Consider the following 23,464-nt stretch of genomic DNA (forward strand, 5'->3'; position numbering starts at 1 on the left):
GTACCATAATTTACCAAGAATTCACCTCAATAAGGGGAATGCTGGATTCTGCATATGAAACTGGTTTTACGTATATTCTGGGTGGTGAGTGGACTTTTTTAATTTAAAAAAACCACCCCTCCAACCATCCCTGCCCCAATTTGGGGGGGGGAGCTACACCACCATCATGTGACTAAAGAAGAACATCTAAAACAAAGGTTTATCAACAAGGAGAAATTATTTAGTTAAAGTATATTAAATCCAGCATATCGCTGAAGACAAACATAGATGAAGACTGGTAATTTTCTGGAATGGAGCAGAAATTATCTTATCAAAGAGTGATTACAAAAAGCAGTATGGGTATAGCACAAGATCAGATAACCATAAACACCTACATGCAACAACTCTTCAGAAAACAGTGTTTTGAATTTGCTGATTATTGTAAATGAAATTTTCACTATAGTTCTGTCTAATTTGACCATATAATTCTTGATTCCATTCCTAAGCTTCATGCCATTGCTAATAGGATAAAATCACAACAATTCTACTTATATCAAGGCAGCAGGCAGGTCTGTTCTCTTCCCTAGCTTACTGTTCAGCAAAACCCAAGACTTAAAGGATTAAAATGTAAAGACTCTGAACATAAACTTGCCCTATGTGATTAAGATGCCATTCTATTTCTTGTTGACCCTGAAACTTCATTAAAATAATAACCTGCCCTTCACCCTAAGATTGAAGGCCAGGCTGCAACCATTAAAACACAATGTTAAAAACAGTTTAAAACCACTGTGAATAAAGATCCTCTCATCCATGACCTGATTATGGATGAGAATGCCAATCTGGTCTGCATCACTGAGACCTGGGTGGATGAGCAGGGTAGAGTTGGTCTCACCCAGATGTGCCCACCTCAGTACTCAGTGCAGCATCAGGCAAGACTTGAGGGTCGGGTAGGGAGAGTTGCTGTCGTCTATAGAGATATTCTCTCTCTCTCTCCCTGTCCAGTCCGGGGCGGGAGGGAATCTAGAGTGTGTGTTCCTGACGTTGAGCGATCGGGACAGATTAGGGATTCTGCTGCCCAGCAGTCTCCCTGCCTAAGCTGACAGACTCCGAGACTGTTGGTTCTGGGGGGCTTCAACATCCATGCTGAGGCAACTGGCTCTGGGGTGGCTCAGGACTTCATGGCTGCCATGATGACCATGGGGCTGTCCCAATATGTCAACGGCCCAACACACGTGGCAAGCCACACTCTGGACCTTATTTTCTCAACTGGGCAGGAAGAGGGTGATCTGAGGGATATTGACATCAGTCTCTTATCATGGTGAGATCACTTCCTGATGACCTTTAGGCTTTCAGCACCTTTCCCCCTCCGCAGAGGCAGGGGACCTATTAGGATGGTCTGCCCTCAGAGACTGATAAGAGTCAATGGGCTTCCAGACAGCTCTGGGGGATTTCCCTCCCGATAGGACTGGTGCTCCTGCTGAAATTCTGGTTGACCCTCTGGAACAACCAAATGACTCGGCCAGTGACACAATCACTGGAACACGAGTGGAGGAAAAATCCGGTTGAATGCAATCAAACACTTGAGGGCTCATCATCAAGTCTACCTAGTGGCAGTGAAGGCTGAAAAGAAGAACTACTTTGCTTCCTCCATTGCATCCTCATTGTGCCATCCAGCAGAGCTTTTCTGGGTAATGCGGAGGCCAGTTACAGTCTGGCTCAAAGGAGGTGGTAGAACTAACAGCAGCTCACTGATACTTGTTTGCAAAGCATTTTGAGGATAAAATTGCTTGCATCCATCGCGACCTTGCCTCTGCTGTTACAGCAGATGAATCTCAAGGGGTGTCTAGAGCACAGTCTAGACCTGTTGTGTTGTACGAGTTTCGGTTGGTAAGGCTCAATAATGAAGACAAGAGAATGTCCACCACCTTGTGCCAACATCCTATTTCGATTACAAACTGAACTCAACCACCCAAGTTTACTAATAGAAAGGATGGTAAAAAAAATAATAATTTAAACCTATACCCCACAAACTAGGAGGCAATTAGGGTGGGGGGGAAGGGAGGGGGTGATGGTGAGAGCAAGAAGAGGAAACTTCAAGCATGGAGAGGAAGAATGAACCCTCTTCTTCAAGCCCATAACAATTTATAGTAAGTATGCTGGAGGGGGGAGGAGATCAGAGATCAGGGATGGTGGGCTGCATGATGTTAAGTTAGGAAAACTCCCCATTCCATTTACCACTTTCCAAATGCCTCCCACACCAATCTGCTATATAACTATAACACTCTCAGATTTGGATGGTGGTGGGAAGACTCTGTACATGAATCACACTTGCGCTCTGATTTCTAAAACAGCCTCCGCAAAGTGCAGAGTTCCTGGGTGAATGAGTGAATGGCTGAGCTTAAAATATAAAACTGGATCTCAGGAAAGGTTTACATATACTATCGCCTTAAAAACTTATTTGGTGGCACAGTCTTTAGTAACCAAGAGCCCACTTCATCAGTTAGGAACACAGGAAGCTGCCTTGCTTCATTAAGGTCAGTATGATCTACATCAGCATCTCCCAATGTGTGTGTGTCATGTGCAGGTATGCCACGGGGTTTTTAGGCAAACCCCAAATACTTACTGTGTGTAATCCTTAACTGGTATGATAAAAACCTCTTAAAAACTTTTTGTTTTGTTGCGACGTTATGCTGCATTGTCATTTATAACCAAACATCAGAATCACTCAAGTCTTCATTTTAATACTTGAGAGCTGCTCTTTAGAGAAGACCTAAGGTCCAAACTTCATGTGACAGTAAGTTCGAGGGCTTCCAGTCAGAATGAACTCAGGCTTGCAAGAGAGGTTAAAAATAATTTTGAAAGGTTTCTTCGGCTATGTTGAAACAAGAGGAAGAACAAGCAAGTGGTAAGTCCCTTGCATGGAGAAGATGGAGAAATGCTATTGGGTAACAGAGAGAAGACAAAACTGCTCAACACTTACTCTGCCTGTCATCACTCAACAGGAAAGCAATGCCCAATCTTGTGATGCAAGGAGGGAGCTGCAGCCCAAGATAGGAAAAGAGGCAGTAAGGGAACACCTGACTACTTTAAATGAATTCAAATCTCCAGGGCCTGGTGAACTGCACCTAAGGGTACTAAAGGAGCTTGCAGATGAAATCTCAGCATCTCTGTCTATAATCTTTGAGAATTCTTGGAGAACAGATAAGGTCCCTGTGGACTGGAGGCAGGCAAATGTTGGCTCCATATTCGGGGGGGGGGGAGAGAAGGCCCAGGTAACTACCAACCAGTGAGCTTGACACTGATACCAGAGAAGGCCCTAGGACATATAATTAAACAGTCTGTGAGCACTTAGGAAACAATGCTGTGATTACCAAGACTCAGAATGGGTTTCTCAAAAACAAGTCATGCCAGACGAATCACAAGTTTAGTAGATCAGGGAAATGCTGTGGATGTAGTGTATCTTGATTTCAGTAAGGCTTTTGACAAAGTCCCCCATAATATTGTGGAGAAACTGATAAAATGTGGACTAAACAAAGTAACAGTTGAATTTGTAGCTGGTTGACTGAACCCAAAGAGTGCTCACTAACAGTTCCCTGTCATCCTGGGAAAAAGTGACAAGTGGGGTGCCACAGAGTTCTGTCCTGGGCCCATTGTTGTTCAACACCTTTATAAATGACTTGGATGACACCAAACTGGAAGGGGCAGCCAATGCCGCAGAAGACAGTATTGGGATTCAAGATGACCTTAACATTCTTCTTCCTCTTTTTTTCTGTTTCTGTTTTTATTTCTTTATTTTTATTGTAGTACATTGCATTATGAAAAGCCTTAATAAAATTTATTATTATTACTTTTCTTTTTAAAGGAATGTCCCCCATAATGATTTGGCATAAATGGACATTTGTCTTGCTGCGAATTTATGTTTGAAGACCCCGATGGAGGACATTATGCCCACCTTTCCTTTCTCCACTGACAACTTGGTGGGGAGGGCTGTGGGTTACAACATCATCCACCACCTCACACATGGTTAGGGCTTCTTTCCCCAACCTAGAGAGTTACCTGTAAACTGAGCTTTTTGTCTGCTAAAGTGAGGGCAGGGGGCATCTGCTATTCTTGTTCTGTCTGTGGCTCCCTGCGCGCGCGCGCGCGCACACACACACACACACACACCAACGCTTCCTTGCTAGTTTCCTGGAGTGATGTTTTCAGTTATTTTTCAAGTGGTCTCTTTTCAAGGATCATTTATGGGTTGAAGAATTGTCTGCCCTGCCAGTTAGTCCGGGGAGAGGGATGACTCCTCCCCTCGTAAAGTACCCTACCTGAACCTCCAGTAGGAAATGTCACCCCTATCAGGAATATCCCCTATAGGGATCTTGAAACAGCAAAACAATTTTTCATTTTCTCAAAGCACCTTTGTCATGACACATGGCACTCTGCTTATATCTCAGTCTCCTTGTGCTGACTACCACTTCAAAAAGGCACTGGAGAGTGAACTGAAAGCAGGACACTGATACACTTATTCCATACACCTGCTCATTCAATATAGTATTTCATTCTATCTAGTGCCCAGCTAGATGCAACAGCTCTCATCCCCATAACACACAACAGCCTTGCTGATCACTATACAGTGGTACCCCGGGTTAAGTACTTAATTCGTTCCGGAGGTCCGTACTTAACCTGAAACTGTTCTTAACCTGAAGCACCACTTTAGCTAATGGGGCCCCCTGCTGCTGCCGCGCCACCGCAGCACGATTTCTGTTCTCATCCTGAAGCAAAGTTCTTAACCTGAAGCACTATTTCTGGGTTAGCGGAGTCTGTAACCTGAAGCGTATGTAACCCGAGGTACCACTCTACAGTGGTACCTCTGGATGCGAACAGGATCCGTTCTGGAGCCCCATTCGCACCCAGAAGCGAATGCAACCCGCGTCCACGCATCTGCGGGTCATGATTCACTGCATGTGCGCATGCAAATGACGTCATTTTTACCGTCTGCGCATGCGCAAGCGGCGAAACCCAGAAGTAACACGCTCTGTTATTCGGGAAAATACTTATCCCGAAGCTACTTCAACCCGAGGTATCACTGTAGTCACCCGGGGGGAAATGCATATAATATAGTAAAGGTAAAGGTAAAGGTACCCCTGCCCGAACGGGCCAGTCTTGACAGACTCTGGGGTTTGTGCGCCCATCTCACATCTATTGGCCGGGGGCCAGCGCTGTCCGGAGACACTTCCGGGTCACGTGGCCAGCGTGACAAAGCTGCATCTGGCGAGCCAGCGCAGCACACGGAACGCCGTTTACCTTCCCGCTGGTAAGCGGTACCTATTTATCTACTTGCACCCGGGGGTGCTTTCGAACTGCTAGGTTGGCAGGCGCTGGGACCGAGCAGCGGGAGCGCACCCCGCCGCGGGGATTCGAACCGCCGACCTTTCGATCGGCAAGCCCTAGGCGCTGAGGCTTTAGCCCACAGCGCCACCCGCGTCCCCCCATATAATATAGTGCTTGTTCCCAAAAAAAAAACTTTTTTTTTTTTTTTTTTTTTTGGGAATATAATATAGTGCTTGTTCCCAAAAAAAGCCAGCCAAGGCCCACAACCAAGGACATAGCAACGGAGATCTCACTTTGCTCTACAATTGCTACTACTTCCTTTCAACCTCCCCAGGATGAACAGCAATGCTGGTCTTCTAAGAGACTTCCAAGAGTTGCAAGGGGCACCTTATCACTTTCAGTCAGGCCAGCAGCTTCTTTTGTAGGGGAAAAGGCCACATTACTATAGCTCCTTTCTGATACAGAATACTTCATATACCGTATTTTTTGCTCGATAAGACTCACTTTTTCCCTCCTAAAAAGTAAGGGGAAATGTGTGTGCGTCTTACGGAGCGAATGCAGGCTGTGCAGCTATCCCAGAAGCCAGAACAGCAAGAGGGATTGCTGCTTTCACTGTGCAGCGATCCCTCTTGCTGTTCTGGCTTCTGAGATTCAGAATATTTTTTTTCTTGTTTTCCTGCTCCAAAAACTAGGTGCGTCTTGTGGTCTGGTGCGTCTTATTGAGCGAAAAATACGGTATTCTATTCCCAGAACCCTATCTCTTACAACTGTTCGCAAATACCGTATTTTTCGCTCTATAGGACGCACTTTTTCCCCTTCAAAAATGAAGGGGAAATGTGTGTGCGTCCTATGGAGCGAAGACGCCATAGCCCCGTGACCCTCTCCCGGCTGGAGAGGTGACGCGCGGCTATGACAGGAGCCTCTATAGCCGCGCGTCACCTCTCCAGCCGGGAGAGCGCGCGCGGGGCTAAAGAAGCCATAGCCCCGCGACCCTCTCCCAGCTGGAGAAGTGACGTGCGACTATGGCAGCAGCCTCTTTGCTGAGCCTTTCCACTGCTCCCTGACCTGCTCTTTGGGGCTGGTGGTGGGCTTCCCCCCGCCAGCCCCAAAGAGCAGGTCGAAAGGAACCTGAAGCCTGGAGAGCGAGAGGGGTCAGTGCACACCGACCCCTCTCGCTCTCCAGGCTTCCAAGGTAGCCACCTGAACGCACCTTGTTTTAGAGCGGGAAAACAAGAGGGGGAAAATTCTCCCTCTCTCTGCACAGCACATCCTGTCACTTCGGTGAAGGGGCACTGGGCAGAGAGGGGGAGAATTTTTTTTTCTTGTTCTCCCCCCTCTAAAACAAGGTGCGTCCTATTGTCCGGTGTGTCCTATGGTGCGAAAAATACGGTACCTATTTGTCTTTATGATCCTTTCATGCCAAGAATTAGTTTTATAAAATAATTGTTGCTCACACTGAAGTTTCCTATAATACAAGAACTTCCTTCTGATTCAAATCCCTGTAATGGAATAGACTGCCTGATATAAAACTTCTATGAACTGTATGGGCAGGCTTCGAACAGCCACCTAGCTATGGTGAATAAAAACTACCTCCGAATCACAAGGCAGAGAAGTTTTTATAAATTGGCAGGGAGGCTATCAAGAAGCAACAAATGACAACACAAACATATGTGATCAGATAGGCTAGTAAAGTTGTTGTGAGTAATTTTTGCCGAGTTACTTGTAAGGCTATGTGTGGACATAAAAGCTGGAATAACACAAAAATGACTTACCTTTAGGAGAGCCAGTGCTACATTAAATATTACATTCAGACCCTGAAAAAGAGAAATAAATGGTATTGATCCTGTTTATAAATTTTAAAAACAGGAACACCCCAAAACACAAATTCTGTGACCAAGCAAAATTAACACAAACATCAAATCAAGCAGCAAAACTGTTTCTAGGCTATTATCATCACTCTACAGCTAAGTCATTATGGCTTACCTGCGGAAAAAGTATTTGTGAATACAAAACTAACACATTAAGGAGAAGTCTAGACTAAATAACTCTTCTTATCTAAGGAAGTCTAGACTAAATAACTAGTTTTCTGCATATAGGGACATTTGTTTATCATCAAGAAAGGGTGGATTAATAGTATTCATAAATAAATAAATAAATAAATAAATAAATAAATTGATGCTAGATTAGAATTCTGCACAAGCACTCACATATGCTAGGCTCATATGGCTCCTCTTCCCCATATGACCCATGATCAGAAACATAAAACTGCAGTGAGTGGCAATTCAGAGTTTGCCCTAAAACCAGGACCGCTAACTATGATTTGCTGCTAAGTGTGATTAGAATATTCCAATGGCAGAGTGCAGAGGGGAGACGAAGCAAGTGACCTCAAGGCTCATGATTTAGCAGCCAGCTCTAGTAACTTACAAATGGTACTGGTCACCGTCTGGTACAAAATTAAACATACTAAAGTTGTATTCATTTAAACAGGGTCACAAATACAAAAGGAATATTTTTTAATTATATAGTGTAAGCAAACCAGATTTCATCCACTAGATGTCAGAATTGTAACAGTAATTAAACTCCAGTAGTCAGCAACAGTTACTTTACATATCCTGAACATAATGTGTCACAGGTCTTTACATACAGTACAACTAATGCTCTGTGGACTGAAGACAAAAAGATCGGGGTGAATGAAAAAAAATCCAGATATCAGTTAGAAATATTGGAAGGCAAATCAAAACTTCTATCCAAAATGTACAACCAGTTGCTAGAATGGGACACCAAAGATGAAGAGATAAAAGAAGTAATGGTGAAATGGGCGATAGATTTTGGATACAATTTAGAGTACGATAGTTGGAGGAAACTTTGGAATAAAGGTATGAAATTTTTAGCTTGTACAGCACTTAGAGAGAACATGGAAAAAATGATGTACAGGTGGTACATTACACCTGTAAAATTGAAAAAAATGTATAAAACCGGAGACAAAACATGCTGGAAATGTAAAATCAAGGAAGGCAATTTTTACCACATGTGGTGGACTTGTGAGGCAATTAAAAAGTTTTGGGAACTTGTTTATAATGAATTAAAAAAAATATTTAAATATACCTTTACAAAAAAAACCTGAGGCCTTCCTTTTGGGGATAATTGGAGAAGAAATTAAAAAAGAAGACCAAATATTATTCCAATATGCAACAGTAGCTGCTAGAATATTGATAGCACAAAATTGGAAGACACCAAACACTCCAACTGTAAAAGACTGGCAAACTAAATTATTTGAATACGTAGAACTGGCAAAAATGACACAAAAAATTAGAAACCAAAAAGGTACAAAGTTTATTAATGAATGGGACTTCCGGGGTGGCGCCATCAGCAATGGCGGACTCCCTCTGAACTGGAGGGACTAGCTCCACAGGAAACGGGTCTTCTCCGCTACGGCGAAGCGGGGACCCTTTTAAAAATCACAGGCGGATGAAGCCTGTGACCATGGGACTCGGCGGGCACCTTTAGCGCCCCCCCAACTCGCTAAGGAACCCACTAACGGGCTCCGAAGTGAAGAGGGGGAAGTGGCGCGGTGCTGTGAGTCAACTGCTATTTCCGCGGAGCGAAGCCGCATAGCCGTTGCCGGAGAGCGCTGCCTTTTTCCTGGGACAATTTGGACTCTAAAATAAGCACCCGTGAGTACTTAGACTTTGAACAACTGGACATTAAATGGGGACTTGTGAGCAGAAAGGAATTGGATCTTAAAAATCTATTTTAATTTGGTACGGAACGGGAAGGTCTAAACAGGAAGTCAGCCTTCCGTTCTTTTGTAGACAGAATAAAGCAAAGACAACGTAAACTAGAGCTCAGAAAATCGCCTTTAAAGGATTGGATTTCATCATTTAAAATTGTGGAACCCCCCTTCGACAGCAGGAGAAGAAGGGGGATCTTTTTCGGACTGTTTAAAGTGAGTTTAAAGTAAAGCAACTTTCCTCCGTCCTGATCCTGGAGCGGGGTGTCAGGACTGACGTTTGAAGTTCATTGACCAGAGACAAGCGTTTTTGACAGATAGCTAAAAGAAGAGAAACATAGTGATTCCACTGCTTCCCTTTGCACTTTAAAGGAATAAATATTGACAAAGTATCTCAAAAAGGGAAACTTTGTTGCAAGAACAAATAGAAGTTTTCCCCCTAGAGGGAGACTGTGAAACTAACCAACTCCAGGGAGCCGGCAGCTGTTACAGATTACAATCGTGGGAATAGGCATTTGACCTTGCAGGACAATGTATTCAGAAGCTTTGTTGTGTGCTTTCTATAAAACAAATGCCCTACTGGAACAGTTACATGAGAAGGTGAATTTGATGGCGAATTCGACTAGAAATTTTGAACAGGCAGTGGGAAATTTTGAACAGATAGTAGGAAAATATGTGGAGCCCACCCAGGAATTAAATCAGGAGTGTGTCCTGACAGAACAGGCCCAACAGGAATGAGTTTTCGGATTTGACAAATGAACTTGGAAAAAGCCAGATTTGGAAAGAAAAAGTTTGGTTTGGCTTGGAAATGGGGGGCTGGATTGACCCCCCTATGCTGGGATGTTTGGACTTTTCAAATCTGGCAATGGGCCGTGAGATGTTTGGGATTGTGGGGGCTCTTAATTTTGGAGGGTCTTTGAAACATGCTTTTAAATACCATATGGAATTCAGTGTTGAATATGGAAAAGGGGCTGATCTGTCGAGAAGGGTTAAAAATATTGCCAAGCTGGAGTTACCACGAGCAGGAGACAAGGGAAAATACAGTTACAAATATGAAGAAGAGCTGCGGAAGGGACATGGAAGAGACTTGAGGGCCTCGGATATAAGGTTGCCAGGTTAATGGGCTAGATCGATGGGATAATAAGGACTGACAAAACCCGAAACCAGGAGGAAGGGACGTTGGATGAAGATTAGACCTGTTTGTATTTCTTTTTTTTTACCATTAGAACTGTTTTATAAAATTGATGAATGTCAGAAAAATGTTGGAATGAAATTACTCGGCTTTAGTAAAGATGTTTAAAGAATTATGAAAGAATATTATGGTTATGAGAAGATTAGAGAATAATGAATTTGTTTTTAAATGTTCTTAATTGTTTGTGGTGTATTTTTGTATTTTTTTTCTGTATCTTTTTCTTATTTTTGAATTTGTATTCGCATGGTTCGAAGGGGTTTGTTTTTTTCTTTTTCTACTTTGTTAAATATTTTTATTTTGTATTTTCTTCTGCTTTTATTTTATTTTGTAATACTTTGAAAATCTCAATAAATATTTTATAAAAAAAAAGTTTATTAATGAACGGAATAAATTTATGACATATATTGAAGCAGATGTAAGAAATTTAAAAATCACAGTAGGCTCAATATAGCTCCTGTGACATGTAGAGATTAAGAAAGTGAAACTGCAGAAAGAAAACCCTTTGTAATATAGTCCAAAACCGAGTTGAAGGGAAGTCAATTATTGTTGTGTTGTTTAGTTATTGTATGTTTGATTTGTTGGTGTTTTTTGTTATGTAATTTTTTTTTCTTTATTTTCCGTTCTATTATTGTTTGGTTGTATAGTGAATTGAAACTAATAAAAAGAAATAAAAAATATATACATACAGTACAACAGGGGTCGGCAAGGTTTACCTCGCCTGGGCCGGTTCACTCCAGCGGAGATCCCTCTGTGAGCCGGAACACACAGGTTTTTTCCGATGCCGGCGTCTGCGCAGACGCGATTTCCAGTGTCTGCACATGCACAGATGTGATTTCCAGAACCATGGAAGCGAGTCCCCGCACCACACTGCGTCGGTTTAGCGCAGCACGCAGGGACTCACTGAGCACGCGGCTCGGTTCAGGGGCAGCTCGTGGGCTGGTTAAACGACCCCATGGGCCACTTGTGGCCCATGGGCCTTAGGTTGCCGACCCCTGCAGTACAAGATGTTGAATGATAATGGCTCAATTCAAACGTAAAACCAAATCATGATTTGGTGATCAGCACTGTCGCTGTGGGATCACACATTCCCTCTTCCAACCCATGTGGAAGCCTTAGTCATAGTCTGCTGGGCCATACAAATTGGTAAAACACATCTCAACCAATGCCCAAGCATTATTTCTTTGAGCTGCTGCAAACATGTAACGTGGCCAACCCCTACCCTACCCTACTCCCCCCAAAACGACTTGTACATTTTGGTATATACTTGTATATACTTGTACAAAACAAGGTATATACTTGTACAAAACGAATGTACATTTTGAAAACTGCAGAATGGGTTGGTATCCTCGTAACTACTTAGGTCTCTTTGTTAAAGCTCCTTAGATTTCTGTTTGTCACTTTCGTTTAATTAATATATTTTGTGCTGCTGCTTTAGGCTATATACACAAATCAGACACAAACGCCCTTTAGACATTAGATTTTGAGGAAAGGGTACAATGCCAGTTCTTCTACATACTAGGTTCATTTGCAGGGCTGGGCAATGTCAGGTTTTCACCACACCAATGTTGTATCACCACACCAACCAAACACCGCAGCCTGGTGATACACCACAATGTCGAAACAACAAGCTGCATTGGCCCCAGCCAGTGTGAGGACCAGAGAGATGACAGCTTCACCCAGCAGTATAACATGGGTGAAACCACCGCTGCTCCTGAGTCCCTGAAGCTGGTAGCAGAGGACTCAGGAGCAGTATCTGTTTTACCTGCAATATACCCGGGTGAAGCCCCCATCACAGTCTGCCCCTCATACCAGTCCTGAGCAATGTATTGATACATCACCCAGGCCTACTCATTAGTTCATTTATGTCTCTGGGACCTGCAAATCGTATTAGCAGTGCTCTGCTCTTATTTCTGTATAAGGTCTATGACTCTTTCCAGTCTGAATGTTGAAAGGTAAACTAAAGTGTATGAGGCAAACTGATTTAAACTTCATAGTGTGTATGGGGGTGGCACTTTGAAGCAGCCGAAACCACGTTTTTAGAAAGCAGATTTCTCCTTTAACAAGTAGCCTCAATTATTCAAATAAATCTTATAGCAGAGAAAGGGCATAAAGTCAGAAAAATTATCCCACAATCATTCCAGTTCTTTTTTTTTTTAAAGGCAACTTTGGGAAGAGGTTATACATAGCACCTTGCTGAATGGAACAATCCACCGCTTTCTTTCCTGACGTGTACTGTTGTAGGGTATCTCCCAACATCCCTAAAGCCAATGGGGGGGGGGGGTATATGAGAGGAGAGGGGAGAAAACCCTGTTGCACTAGCAGGAGCCATTGCACTACAGATGGCAGAGTAACCCACATTATTTTAAGACAATTTTCGCTCTATAAGACGCACTTTTCCCCTCCTAAAAAGTAAGGGAAAATGTGTGTGCGTCTTATGGGGCGAATGCAGGCTGCGTAGCTATTGCTGAAGTCAGAAATCCCGCTGAAGCAACCGATCCCTCTTGCTCTTCTGGCTTCAGGGATAGCCACACAAAGCCTCTTGAGCGCAGAGGGAGTGCTCCTCCCTCTTCACTCAAGAGGCTTTGCGTTGCTTTCTTATTTCTTGTTTTCCTACTCTAAAAACTACGTGAGTTATGGTCGGGTGTGTCTTACAGAGCGAAAAATACGGTAAGTGTAAGAGCATTCCCATATAATATTTTCATTTAATACAAGTAGTCTTCCTTCAGATCCAATAACAAAAGTAAGCTCAAGAAAAGTGGCAATTCATTTCATGCAAAGCAAGACTTCAGACTGAAGGTGGTTTTATTTTACCTCACAAAGGAGTAAATCAATTATGTGGAAGACCATGCAGAGTGGGAACTTGGCAGTGAAGAGGGTGAGAAACCACTGGGATGCATACATGTGAGCTTCCAAGTTCTGTTTCAAGAAATGGTTATACAAATCCGGAATCTGCTCCTAGAGGTAAAAGAGAAAGTTGACTCCATCTTCTGCTCTCTGAAGTATTTATTTCTATGCAGGCTTCTAAGAATGAAATACTTCATTACAAATGCTAGCATGCCAAAATACATTTTAAGTTGATACCTGTTTTGCTATCCTGCTGCTTATCCTACTAATATACCTACAAACACGTACATTTTCTTATGATTTATTTCTGTGACACCTGGAGCGCACTCAACAACATTGGGATGGAGCCTCCTCTGAGAGCAGACATGCAGGGTCCACAGCTAACCAAAAGAACAATTAAATCAGGGTGAGTAATTAAATCACATGTACAGCGGAGGCAAAAGCCACCAGCTCCTCCTGTAACTGGTTAGTCTCAGAAAGAAGGTTCGAGCCCCACACTGGACAAAAGATTCCTGCATTGCAGGGGGTTGGACTAGATGACCCTTGTAGCCCATTCCAACTCAATGATTCTATGACAAATGCCTTCCGGGGGTATCAGAAAACAGAAATTCACTATAAGGGAAAATCTATTTCCTCATGTGGATCCCAGAGGACACTCAACAACACAGGGTTGCATTACAGCAGTATACATTCTGGTTTTTTAATATTTTGTTTTTTATCTTCACATTTTACAATATAATCACACATCTGAATTTACAGATCCAATTGAAACATCCAATCATCGACCCCCCCCCTTTCTGTGGTTACTTATGTTAAATATTTCCCCACTGCATTTCCAGGTCATATCTATCTACTAGTCATCATTTATGTTATATTTCAGTTATTCTCACTGCACACTTTTATATCAGTCCTGCTACTGATTTAAGTTGTTTACAAGAATTCTTCAGATAATCAATAATTTTTTCCCATTCTATATCAAAACATCTCTCTTCTTGATTTCTTAATCTTCCGGTAAATTTCGCCATTTCTGCACTCTCCATCAGTTTTTGTTGCCCAATTTCCTTAGTTGGAACCGATTCTTCTTTCCATCCCTGGGTGTACAATGTGTGGGCAGCCCGGCTGCCGTGGAAGCATACCTAGATAGTTTGCTTTATTCTTTGTGTACCTCTAAACCTATTATTCCTAAAAGAAAAGCTGGGTGTTTTGTTTTTTTTACAAACGTTATCTTCAGCATTTTTTCCAACTCATGATATATCATTTTCCATTATGCTTTTGCTACCTTGCAAGACCACTACATATGAAAAGGGTATCCTCTTTCTCCTTACACTTCCAACAGGTATCTGATTCTGACTTATACATTTTTGCTAATTTACTGGGAGTCAGATACCATCTATACATCATTGTCATTTAATTTTCTTTTGTCCCATAACATGCAGTAAATTTCATATCAACATTCCACAGTCGCTCCCACTCTGTCATTTCAATATTATGACCAATATATATTCCTCAGTGTATCATTGATGATTTCACCTGTTCATCTTTTGTTTGCCATTCTAATAGCATCTTATACATTTTAGACAACGATCTTATTATTATTATTATTATTATTATTTAACAGGTTTCTTTCTAATTGCGATGTTTGAGTCGAAAAACCATTCCTCTTATCTAATTTAAATAGTTCACTAAGCTGATGATACTGCAGTCAACTTGATACCAAGTTGGTAACAGTATACATTCTGGATGGACTTCTGAAAACCAGAAGTTATTACTTTACAATCCTTCACATTTTTTTAATGCTGAAAGCAGAATCTGCTGAGCAAACAGAATAAATTATATAAACCTTTGCAAATGTGTGGACCAAGGCCTAAATGTCCTCATCAGGAAAACTACCCTTGAAAGCTGCCAAAGCAGCTGCCACGCTTAGAGAGTGGGCTGAAATACCCACCAGTAGCCTCTTGACCAAGCTCTGACTGGCCAAGACAATAGATCATGTCATCCACCAATAGATGGTTGCTTTAGAGACTCTGGTACCCAAACATCTGTTCAAGAAGGAAATGAATAGGGACTCTTGTTTTCCAAGGGTATGTCATCCTATCTAAATAGATGTGAAGCGTCTTAGTCATATCCAGCTTGTGCCAGTCTTGTTCCTTAGGGTGCACTGACTTAGGGCATAGCTAAAGTTAGGGATATTTCCTGTGACACATGGAAAAGTGTGTCGATTTTGGAATAAAAAAGGAATGGGGCCTAGGGGCTACTTTGTATGAAGAAAGCACAGCTGGGAGTTTCCCAATAAGATCTGTACTCTCCAAGCTGACAGAATGGCTCCCAGGAATACTGTCTTATGCACAAGCACTGTCAGTGAACATTTAGGGTCATGACATAAATGGCAGGCCCAGGAGAATGATGAAGACCCAGCTGAAATTCCAAAAAGGAAATCCATGAACTGAAGTGATGGTTAAGGAACCATTACACATGCCGGACAAAGTGATGGAGCCCTTCTCCTTATAACCTAGAACGCTTGCCAGGGCTGCATGTTGCTGCTTAATGTAGCTGGTACTGAAGCCCTTGCCCAAGCCTTTACTGTTTAAAACCTAAAACCTATTTGAAAACTGTGATCCATAGTCTTGCCACTCCTATGAGACTTCCATTTGCAGTGTTTATCTGGATGGTACAAGGTCACATAAGGGGACGCGGGTGGCGCTGTGGGTAAAACCTCAGTGCCTAGGACTTGCCGATCGTATGGTTGGCGGTTCGAATCCCCGCGGCGGGGTGAGCTCCCGTCTTTCGGTCCCAGCTCCTGCCCACCTAGCAGTTCGAAAGCACCCTTAAGTGCAAGTAGATAAATAGGTACCGCTTTAAAGCGGGAAGGTAAATGGCGTTTCCGTGTGCTGCACTGGTGCCGACTCGCCAGAGCAGCTTCGTCACGCTGGCCACGTGACCCAGAAGTGTCTGCGGACAGCGCTGGCTCCCGGCCTCTAGAGTGAGATGAGCGCATAACCCTAGAGTCGGACACGACTGGACCGTACGGGCAGCAGTACCTTTACCTTTACAAGGTCACATTCAATTTCTTCCGCTGTTTACTGACTACCGTATGAGCTGCAGCCATAAATAACTCACAGAGTGCGTATCCAAACTGTGCCATTAAAATTCCACTCTGGAGTTCTTCCTTGGCACACAGTTGAAAGCAAGATCTTCTCTCAAATTCAGCCTCTTTGCAACATCTGTTCGGCAGCAGTTCATTCCCAAATGCATTACTCCATCAGCACTGCTAGTCCAGTCCAGGAATAATTTTAAAATCCATTCAGCCTCGGTTGGGTAGGGGAATCTTAGTAAAACCTTGTTAAATTCTTTGTTGAACATAAATCAAAAGCCTTCCCCCTCTTTTCTGAAGTAACAAACAGAGTAACATAACAGTGGCTACACATGTCTCTTTCATTTTGCAGGGGAGGACAAGAAGAAATGAGACCATTTGAAAACCACAAGAAAGCACAAAGCACCTTGTCCTCCCCCTTCCTTTCCCCTCTGTTCTGAAGCTTCAAAGAAAACATTCAGATACCTTCAAAGAACCAAGCCCAGTTGCAGCATTAGCATTAGCATATATCGGTCCAGGAGTGCCTCTTGATTAATGTCAATTGTCTGAATTATGGAAGAACCAACCACAAATTAGCCAGAGATGGAGGCTCGTCCATGGCAGGGACACACTCCCAGGTTGTACCCGCTGTGCATTTCAAGTTGGCAGACACGGGCTTGTGTGGCACAGCGGGATGCAGTGAGCTCCTCAGAACCCACTGGGGAACCCTGCCAGGATTTTTGCCTTATAAATCCTGGCTTTCACCTGCCTGAACCTCCTTCGCTGCCTCCAGAGGGCAGCGAGGAGCAGCTACAATTGACTCGTGATGTGACCGGAGACCCTCTTCAATAAATCTTTGGTGGGTTTACAGGTTAAGTCGGAGTCAGCCAGCACCTCTGCGCAGACAGCGCTGACAAAAAATGAATTTGTGACCAAGGTCTGAAAGACTCCAACTGGCACCTCAATCCCCCTGAATAAGGTAAGGCCTCCACACTCTTATTACAGGGATCTCTAGGTCCACCTTTATGAAGGTGGGATTATGATCTGTGGGAATCACTGCTATAGAGGTGAGGGCAGCTATAGGTGTATCCACCAGCAGCACCTTGAATTGTGACGTAACCTTGCCAGGGAGAAAGTAATGCCTTCAGGTTTGAGTTTAAAAAGATTAGCCCACTCTGTCTTTCAGATATTTCTGAATGATTCTGGAAAGCAAACCAAGAGACATTTTGGTGGACCTTGCAGGAAGGCTGCATGTGTTCCTTTGGGATACGGAAACCTCTGAAAGCTGGAGAACGAAGCATACCTTTGGCAATAAGGTAGGGAACGACTGAGGTAGGAAGCATATGTTCATAGCTAGAGACCGTCTCAGTATCTTCCTCTAAGAGCTCACTCTACTCCCATCCTTAAGGACTGGATAAAAATGCCAGGGTTAAGTTACTTCCCAACCTTTGAGTGTCGTGGGGCAAGAGAATTTACTTGGTTTAAATTCCATTTCTCATTCCCTTCCATCTGAGTGGATGGTTTTGAGGTGGCCTTGAGGGTTTGGCTTGCCTTGGTGAACTCAAGATTGCTAAGAGGAGGATCTCCTGGAGCTTGTGGAGGAGCTGGTGGATTAAGACCTATGACCCCTCTTACATTTCTGTCTGGATCTGCCTCCATTCTTTTTGTATTTGTGCTTTTCTATATTTGTGAATCTCTGAAACTCATAGCAAGATAGGGGTGGGGAGCACCCTTTGAATGTCTTGAGCCACCAATTCCTTCACTGGCCCCAACTCTGGATCAATCTGGAAAGGAGGCATTTGCAATACTCACCCACACCAATTCTTGGCACCAAAAATGTATTCTGTGTGCTGAGTGTCCTCTTACCTACCCTATAGGAGAGGAGAGATGGCTGGACTGCCTTCATTTGATACTGCTTTCTTTGACTGAGTTATAGAACTGATGGGGACTTCCATGATATAACTGCACCTAACCCTGGACTCTCCCACTCAACCCAGTGCTGGGAGTGGGATAAGGATGCAACAGCAACTATCTGTAGTTTCCCTTAAGTGTCCTTGTTACCCTTCTCTATCAGGGGAGGAACGGAGAAGCACAAGTATAAACTAAAGACAAAAGGTTCTGAATCCAAGGCTGGCCTGATAGGTCAGGGTGGCCTCAACCTCTGGAGAAGCAAGAAGATGTATCCTGCCATTCTGTTCCAGTGGAGGCACCATCCCAGTGTTGTCAAATACCCCTGGGGAGGCCCAGGAGAACACTTCAATTATACCAATAAAATGTGAAAGTAAATTTAAAGATGTATCATTTCTTCTTTAGAGAGCAGGAAGCTAGGATATAATAAAGACAATATGATATTTCTGTATGGAGATCACCTTTCATATGAAATAGATTATAATTTTCCAGTTAAACAAATGCAATGAGACCAATGGCAGTCGTTTTACTGGAAGTAACTTCACAAAATAATGTATGCACAAGAAATGCACACTTGTTTCCACACACATCAGTTCTCAGGACAACACTAAAGGTTTCAATGGTCCCTTCCCTTGGTTTAACCTTTTTATAATGTAAAGATGAATTCCTGAGCCAGAGCTTACCTGTATAAGTTTCTCCAACTGGTAAAATTTGCTGCGAAGATCTTCTAAGTTGTTTTTATAGAGGTCCCGCAGGCCATAGTCATACATTATCCTCACCAGCACACAGAATGCTTGCTCTTCAGGCATCTGCATGGAAACCATTTAAATGAACAAAGTGGCCCTCATGTGAGCTCTGTAATGCTTTAGCCCTAGAATGTGTTGTACATAGAGGATTATATGCAAAGAGTGCAAAGCAAGCAAACAAAAGCATTTCTCTAAATATTGCATTTAGAAATTACTTTTGATTTTGTGAACAGCAAGTTCTATTATTCTATAAATTATGGGCCTTACAATACATGCACCTGCCATTTTAGTTATAGTACTAGTGATGCTGCTGAAGTGCAAGTTTTCCTAGCTGACAAAATACAAATATATTTCAAGGTGAACTCCCTCAAACCTGAAAACAGTCTTCTAAACCTGTTCTATAAGCACAACGGGAGCCCTACCTGATAAAGTGTTTCAGTCCTAGTGACAGAGAATAAAGCTAACAGGCAAGTTAGGCATTTGTACAAGTTTAGCAATAGAGCAATACGGCCAAGGCAGTCAACTCTCCACCTTCTGATCTTACAAATTCCAGGTTCCTAAGTAAACAAACTCAATAAATAACAATGACAGATATAAAGGTAGAAATCCAGAAGTGTGAGCGCTGTCCAGTGTGTTTCATAGAGGGTTACAGATCCATGTACTCAAAACTAAGTTTCTCAGGAAAGGAGCATGAAGAACTCAAGCAAATAGTGGTGACAAGAAGTTATAGGTTTTATAGGCAAATTAAAATCTAAGCAATCATTGGGTCCTAACAATATCTACCTGAGAATTCTTGAAGAACTCAAATATGAAATTGCTAAAAACCTTACAAAAATATATAACCTGTCTCTCAGATCAGTTTCCATACCCAAGGACTGGAAAGTGGTAAATTTATCACCAGTTTTTAAAGGGGGATCCAGGGGGGATAGTTAGCTTAATATCTGCTCTGTGAAAACTGGTAGAAATAATTACTGAATATAGAATTATCAAGCATAAAAAAAATACGTTTTATTGAGGAACCAACGTAGGATTTACCTTTGCACAACCTATCACAAAAATCTTTTAGAGTTTTAGAGAGCATAAAGAGACGGATGAGCCAATACATAATGTGCCCCATGGCTTTCAGAGTTAGATACAACTTGCCAAAGACTCCCAAGTAAGTTTTGCAACCATGGGATGACAGGCCCTCTTGCGGATCAGAAAAAGGTTAAAGAGTAGGAAGCAGAGTGTAATAATAAATGGGCAATTCTCAAAATGGAGGGGCATTTACAAATGTGGAATGAGTATTACGTAGCACCTGTAACAGTACCAGTTCTGCAGATCAAAGCAGTCAAGTGGGCAAATATGGGAGTAGAAAATGGAAGAAGCTAGAGGCAGCTAATCAAAGAACAAAGTAGTCCTGTTCTAGTTTCATTCTGGACAAAAGGAAGCAGCAAGAAGAAAAGAGGATTAAACAGGAAAGGGAATCTTACAAGTATTTGAGATATGGAAAGCAAAAATCTTTTAACTGCTTTGGCTCATTAAGCAAGAACATCATTTCCATGGTCTACTCACGTGCAGCAGCAGAACAGCAGCTAGAAAGGAATGACCCTGACAATAACCAATTTCTTCATCATACACTGAATATGCCTGTAATAAAAAGACAAGTTTTATTACAATAGTGAATAATGTCAGTCCATGTTCACAATTCAGGTGATGGTACAGAGAGCAATGAGGTCTTTCCAGAATGGCCTGTTCTAGTGCTTTATTTAAAAAGGTGTAAACTTAAAACTTAGCCTGCAACGCTCCACTGCTATGACAGACTAGGGTTGGACACTGAAGTTGCAGGCAGTTGTCATGACTTGTCCGCAAAGTGTTAATATGTTGAACATTACATAAGCCGGCATCAATGGGTTAGAGGCCCCTTCCCAGCTCTTCTCCATCCCTCAGATAAGGGAGTAGCTGACAGGCAGACAGCATCAGAAGCCTCTCCTTCCCCAACTAACTGAACCAAAATGAAGGCTTCAAAGTTTCAAAGCAGATAAACATGTATGAGCTCGTTCTTGCAGCAACTAACAATTAGCCCAGGAGTTATCTCGACTACCAATTTCACCATTTTGAACTACGCAGGCAGCTGTGAATCTGCCGCAGCAAAACTCTGCAGTCTTGTGGCACTGGTTTTTATCAGTCAGGGCATACTTAATCACTTGCATCGGATAAATTAAGATTCCTGCCCCAAAATATTATGCAACTATAAATAAACTATAAATCTTATGGTATCTTAAAGACGCTTGGCTAATGAAGATACCTTATGCACCAGGTGAATTACTATTACCCCTAATAAATATTATTTCCATTAGAAGTAGGGAGCGGGTATCACAAAGTGTCATGGACTGACACCAAGGCAGAAAAAGTTCACTGAACAAATGAAAAGGAAGCAGCAATTAAGTATATGTGTGTGCATGCAGATAAATCTGAAAGTACGATTCAGTGAATAAAAACAGACTACATGCACACAGAGGAGGAACTCAGGAAGGATGTCTAATGAGTTGGTTAACAGGGAAGATTTTGGATGCAAAGTCTGCAACAGGTAAAGTGGTAAAGGGTGAAGGCAGCCTACACTTTGGGAGATGCTGCAAACATGTAATTCCTTCCTCTCAAATCCTTTTTAAAACAAAATTATGGTACTACTATTCATGATTTTGCTTGGATAAAGTTTAAAGTTAGGGGACGCGGTTTGCGTTGTGGTCTAAAACCACTGAGCCTCTTGGGCTTGCCAATCAGAAGGTTGGCAGTTCGAATCCCCACAACGGGGTGAGCTCCCATTGTTCAGTCCCAGCTCCTGCCAACCTAGCAGTTCAAAAGCATGTCAAATTGCAAGTAGATAAATCTGGTGGGAAGGTAAATGGCATTTCCGTGTGCTGTTCTGGTGTCGGTGTTCTGTTGCGCCAGAAGCTGCTTAGTCATGCTAGCCACATGAACCGGAGAAATTGTCTGCAGAGCAGACAAACGCCGGCTCCCTCAGCCTGTAAAGCGAGATGAGCGCCACAACCCCAGAGTCATCTGTGACCTTTTTAAAGTTTTGATAAGCCGAAGTACCATATTTACTCAAGTCTAATGCACCATCAAATCTAAAGTGCACATCTATCTTCAGAACCTTGAAACAAAAAATATTATTTGCTGGCGAATGTAAAGGTGCCATCAGATCGAATGTGAAATTAATTTTTGCAACATAATTTGGTCAAAAAAGGTGAGCATTAGATTAAAGTAAAGATGGTTGTATTTTTCCAGGTGCAAAATTCATTGCCAAACATAGAGAAAGAGACATTAAAAAACTGCTTTATTTCTTTAAGGAATCTGGGACTAATGAATTAAAGCAATCTGAACACTATAGTGCTGTGATATTTCTTCTGCTTGCATTGATTGCCCAAGGACTTCATCTATGTTTGAAATAAATAATATCCTTTTACTAAAACATGATGAGAACAGGGAGCCCAAGATAGGAGTGTCCTTAAACAATTGTTCCTTTTTCCCCACCACATCACATAATCCTCTTGTGTCTGAATAGACTATTACTACTGTTCATAATTTTGCATTGATGGTAGCTTCATCCATTGTTACAACCCCACATGGACAAAGAGTTTTAAATTTCCCAATAAGATAATAATAACAAATAATTTTACCATTCACTCCTACCAAGCATCCTGATAAGACAGGAAATAATTACTTTTAAAGTTCATGTGATATTTGTGATCAAAACCATTTGGATCTCGGAAACAATCTCTGATAAGAAAAGCTTATATTTTTCCTTGAAATGACAGAATTCTTCTCTGATCAAAAATACTACATTCATTACCACATTTCTTCTGATAAGCCGTAAAATGATTCTAACTGGCAGAATTGACAAGAAAGGTTTTTTTTTTAAAAAAAAAGAGTGAATACATGTGGTCTTTGAATGAATGCTTTGTACAAGTACAACAATAGGTACTAGTATTTAAATATATAAAGGTGAAAATTCTCTCCCCTTCATCTTCTCCATACAAAGACAGCAGTGTTTCTTCAAATGGAAAGACAGACAATGGATGCAGAAATTTCCTTTGCTAAATAAAGGGTGCCACCTTCTGTGCTACTGTTTTCCATGTGGCATCAGAATGAACTTGGTTTCAAGGCAACACAGGCAAGGCTAAACCATATAATTTTGCAAAGACACCTAGGTGGTAAGAAAAGAAGACTATATAATGGTTTGCGTCTTGCCTGATAATACGTGGCAGATGTGTCATCTGCCAGCAAGCAAGATTTTTAATGCCAGGAAGCCATGGGAGTGTTCTTGTCAGTGTTCCAAATTCAAAGTAGGAGCAACCTTGTTTTGTTTGGACCCTTCTATACAGAACCTAAACTTGAAGTGAGCACCAGAATTTGACATCTTTGCAGACTAGAACACAAAATGTTTAGATTGTATTATAGTTGGGGGGACCTGACTAGAGACTACAAAAGCATATATATATATAAAGTTAAAATCAAGAAGGTTCTACCCATTGTTTATCAGAGAAAAGATGACATGAATTCTGAATCAGTAACGCACTGGTTAGTTAAGACTATAATTATTAATTCAGTATTAATTCAAATCATATGAACACATGTCTATTGTTCAAAAATCTAAGAGCAGATTGTGGAAATCCACAATAATTATCTAC

At 42.1% G+C, this 23,464-nt stretch overlaps 1 protein-coding gene and 1 long non-coding RNA gene across 5 annotated transcripts in view; one reads left to right on the plus strand and one right to left on the minus strand.

The window, feature by feature from the left end:
• The window catches only part of LOC308587144, a 173,094-nt gene that overhangs the window by 93,844 nt on the left and 55,786 nt on the right, over positions 1-23,464 (plus strand). The gene's annotated exons all lie outside the window — the stretch shown is intronic.
• Positions 1-23,464, minus strand: part of RABGAP1L (RAB GTPase activating protein 1 like) — a 161,143-nt gene that overhangs the window by 57,636 nt on the left and 80,043 nt on the right. For all 4 annotated transcript variants that reach the window (XM_081194342.1, XM_081194344.1, XM_081194345.1 and 1 more), the window contains exons 16-19: positions 20,346-20,420; positions 18,729-18,854; positions 13,035-13,178; positions 7,074-7,115 (exon numbers count right to left, since the gene is read on the minus strand). In XM_081194342.1, coding sequence (XP_081050468.1) covers positions 7,074-7,115; positions 13,035-13,178; positions 18,729-18,854; positions 20,346-20,420 — 387 coding nt within the window. The remainder of the gene's footprint in view (positions 1-7,073; positions 7,116-13,034; positions 13,179-18,728; positions 18,855-20,345; positions 20,421-23,464) is intronic.

This window comes from Podarcis bocagei, assembly GCF_964188305.1.
Source record: "Podarcis bocagei genome assembly, chromosome: 5".
NCBI classification, from domain to species: Eukaryota; Metazoa; Chordata; class Lepidosauria; order Squamata; family Lacertidae; genus Podarcis; species Podarcis bocagei.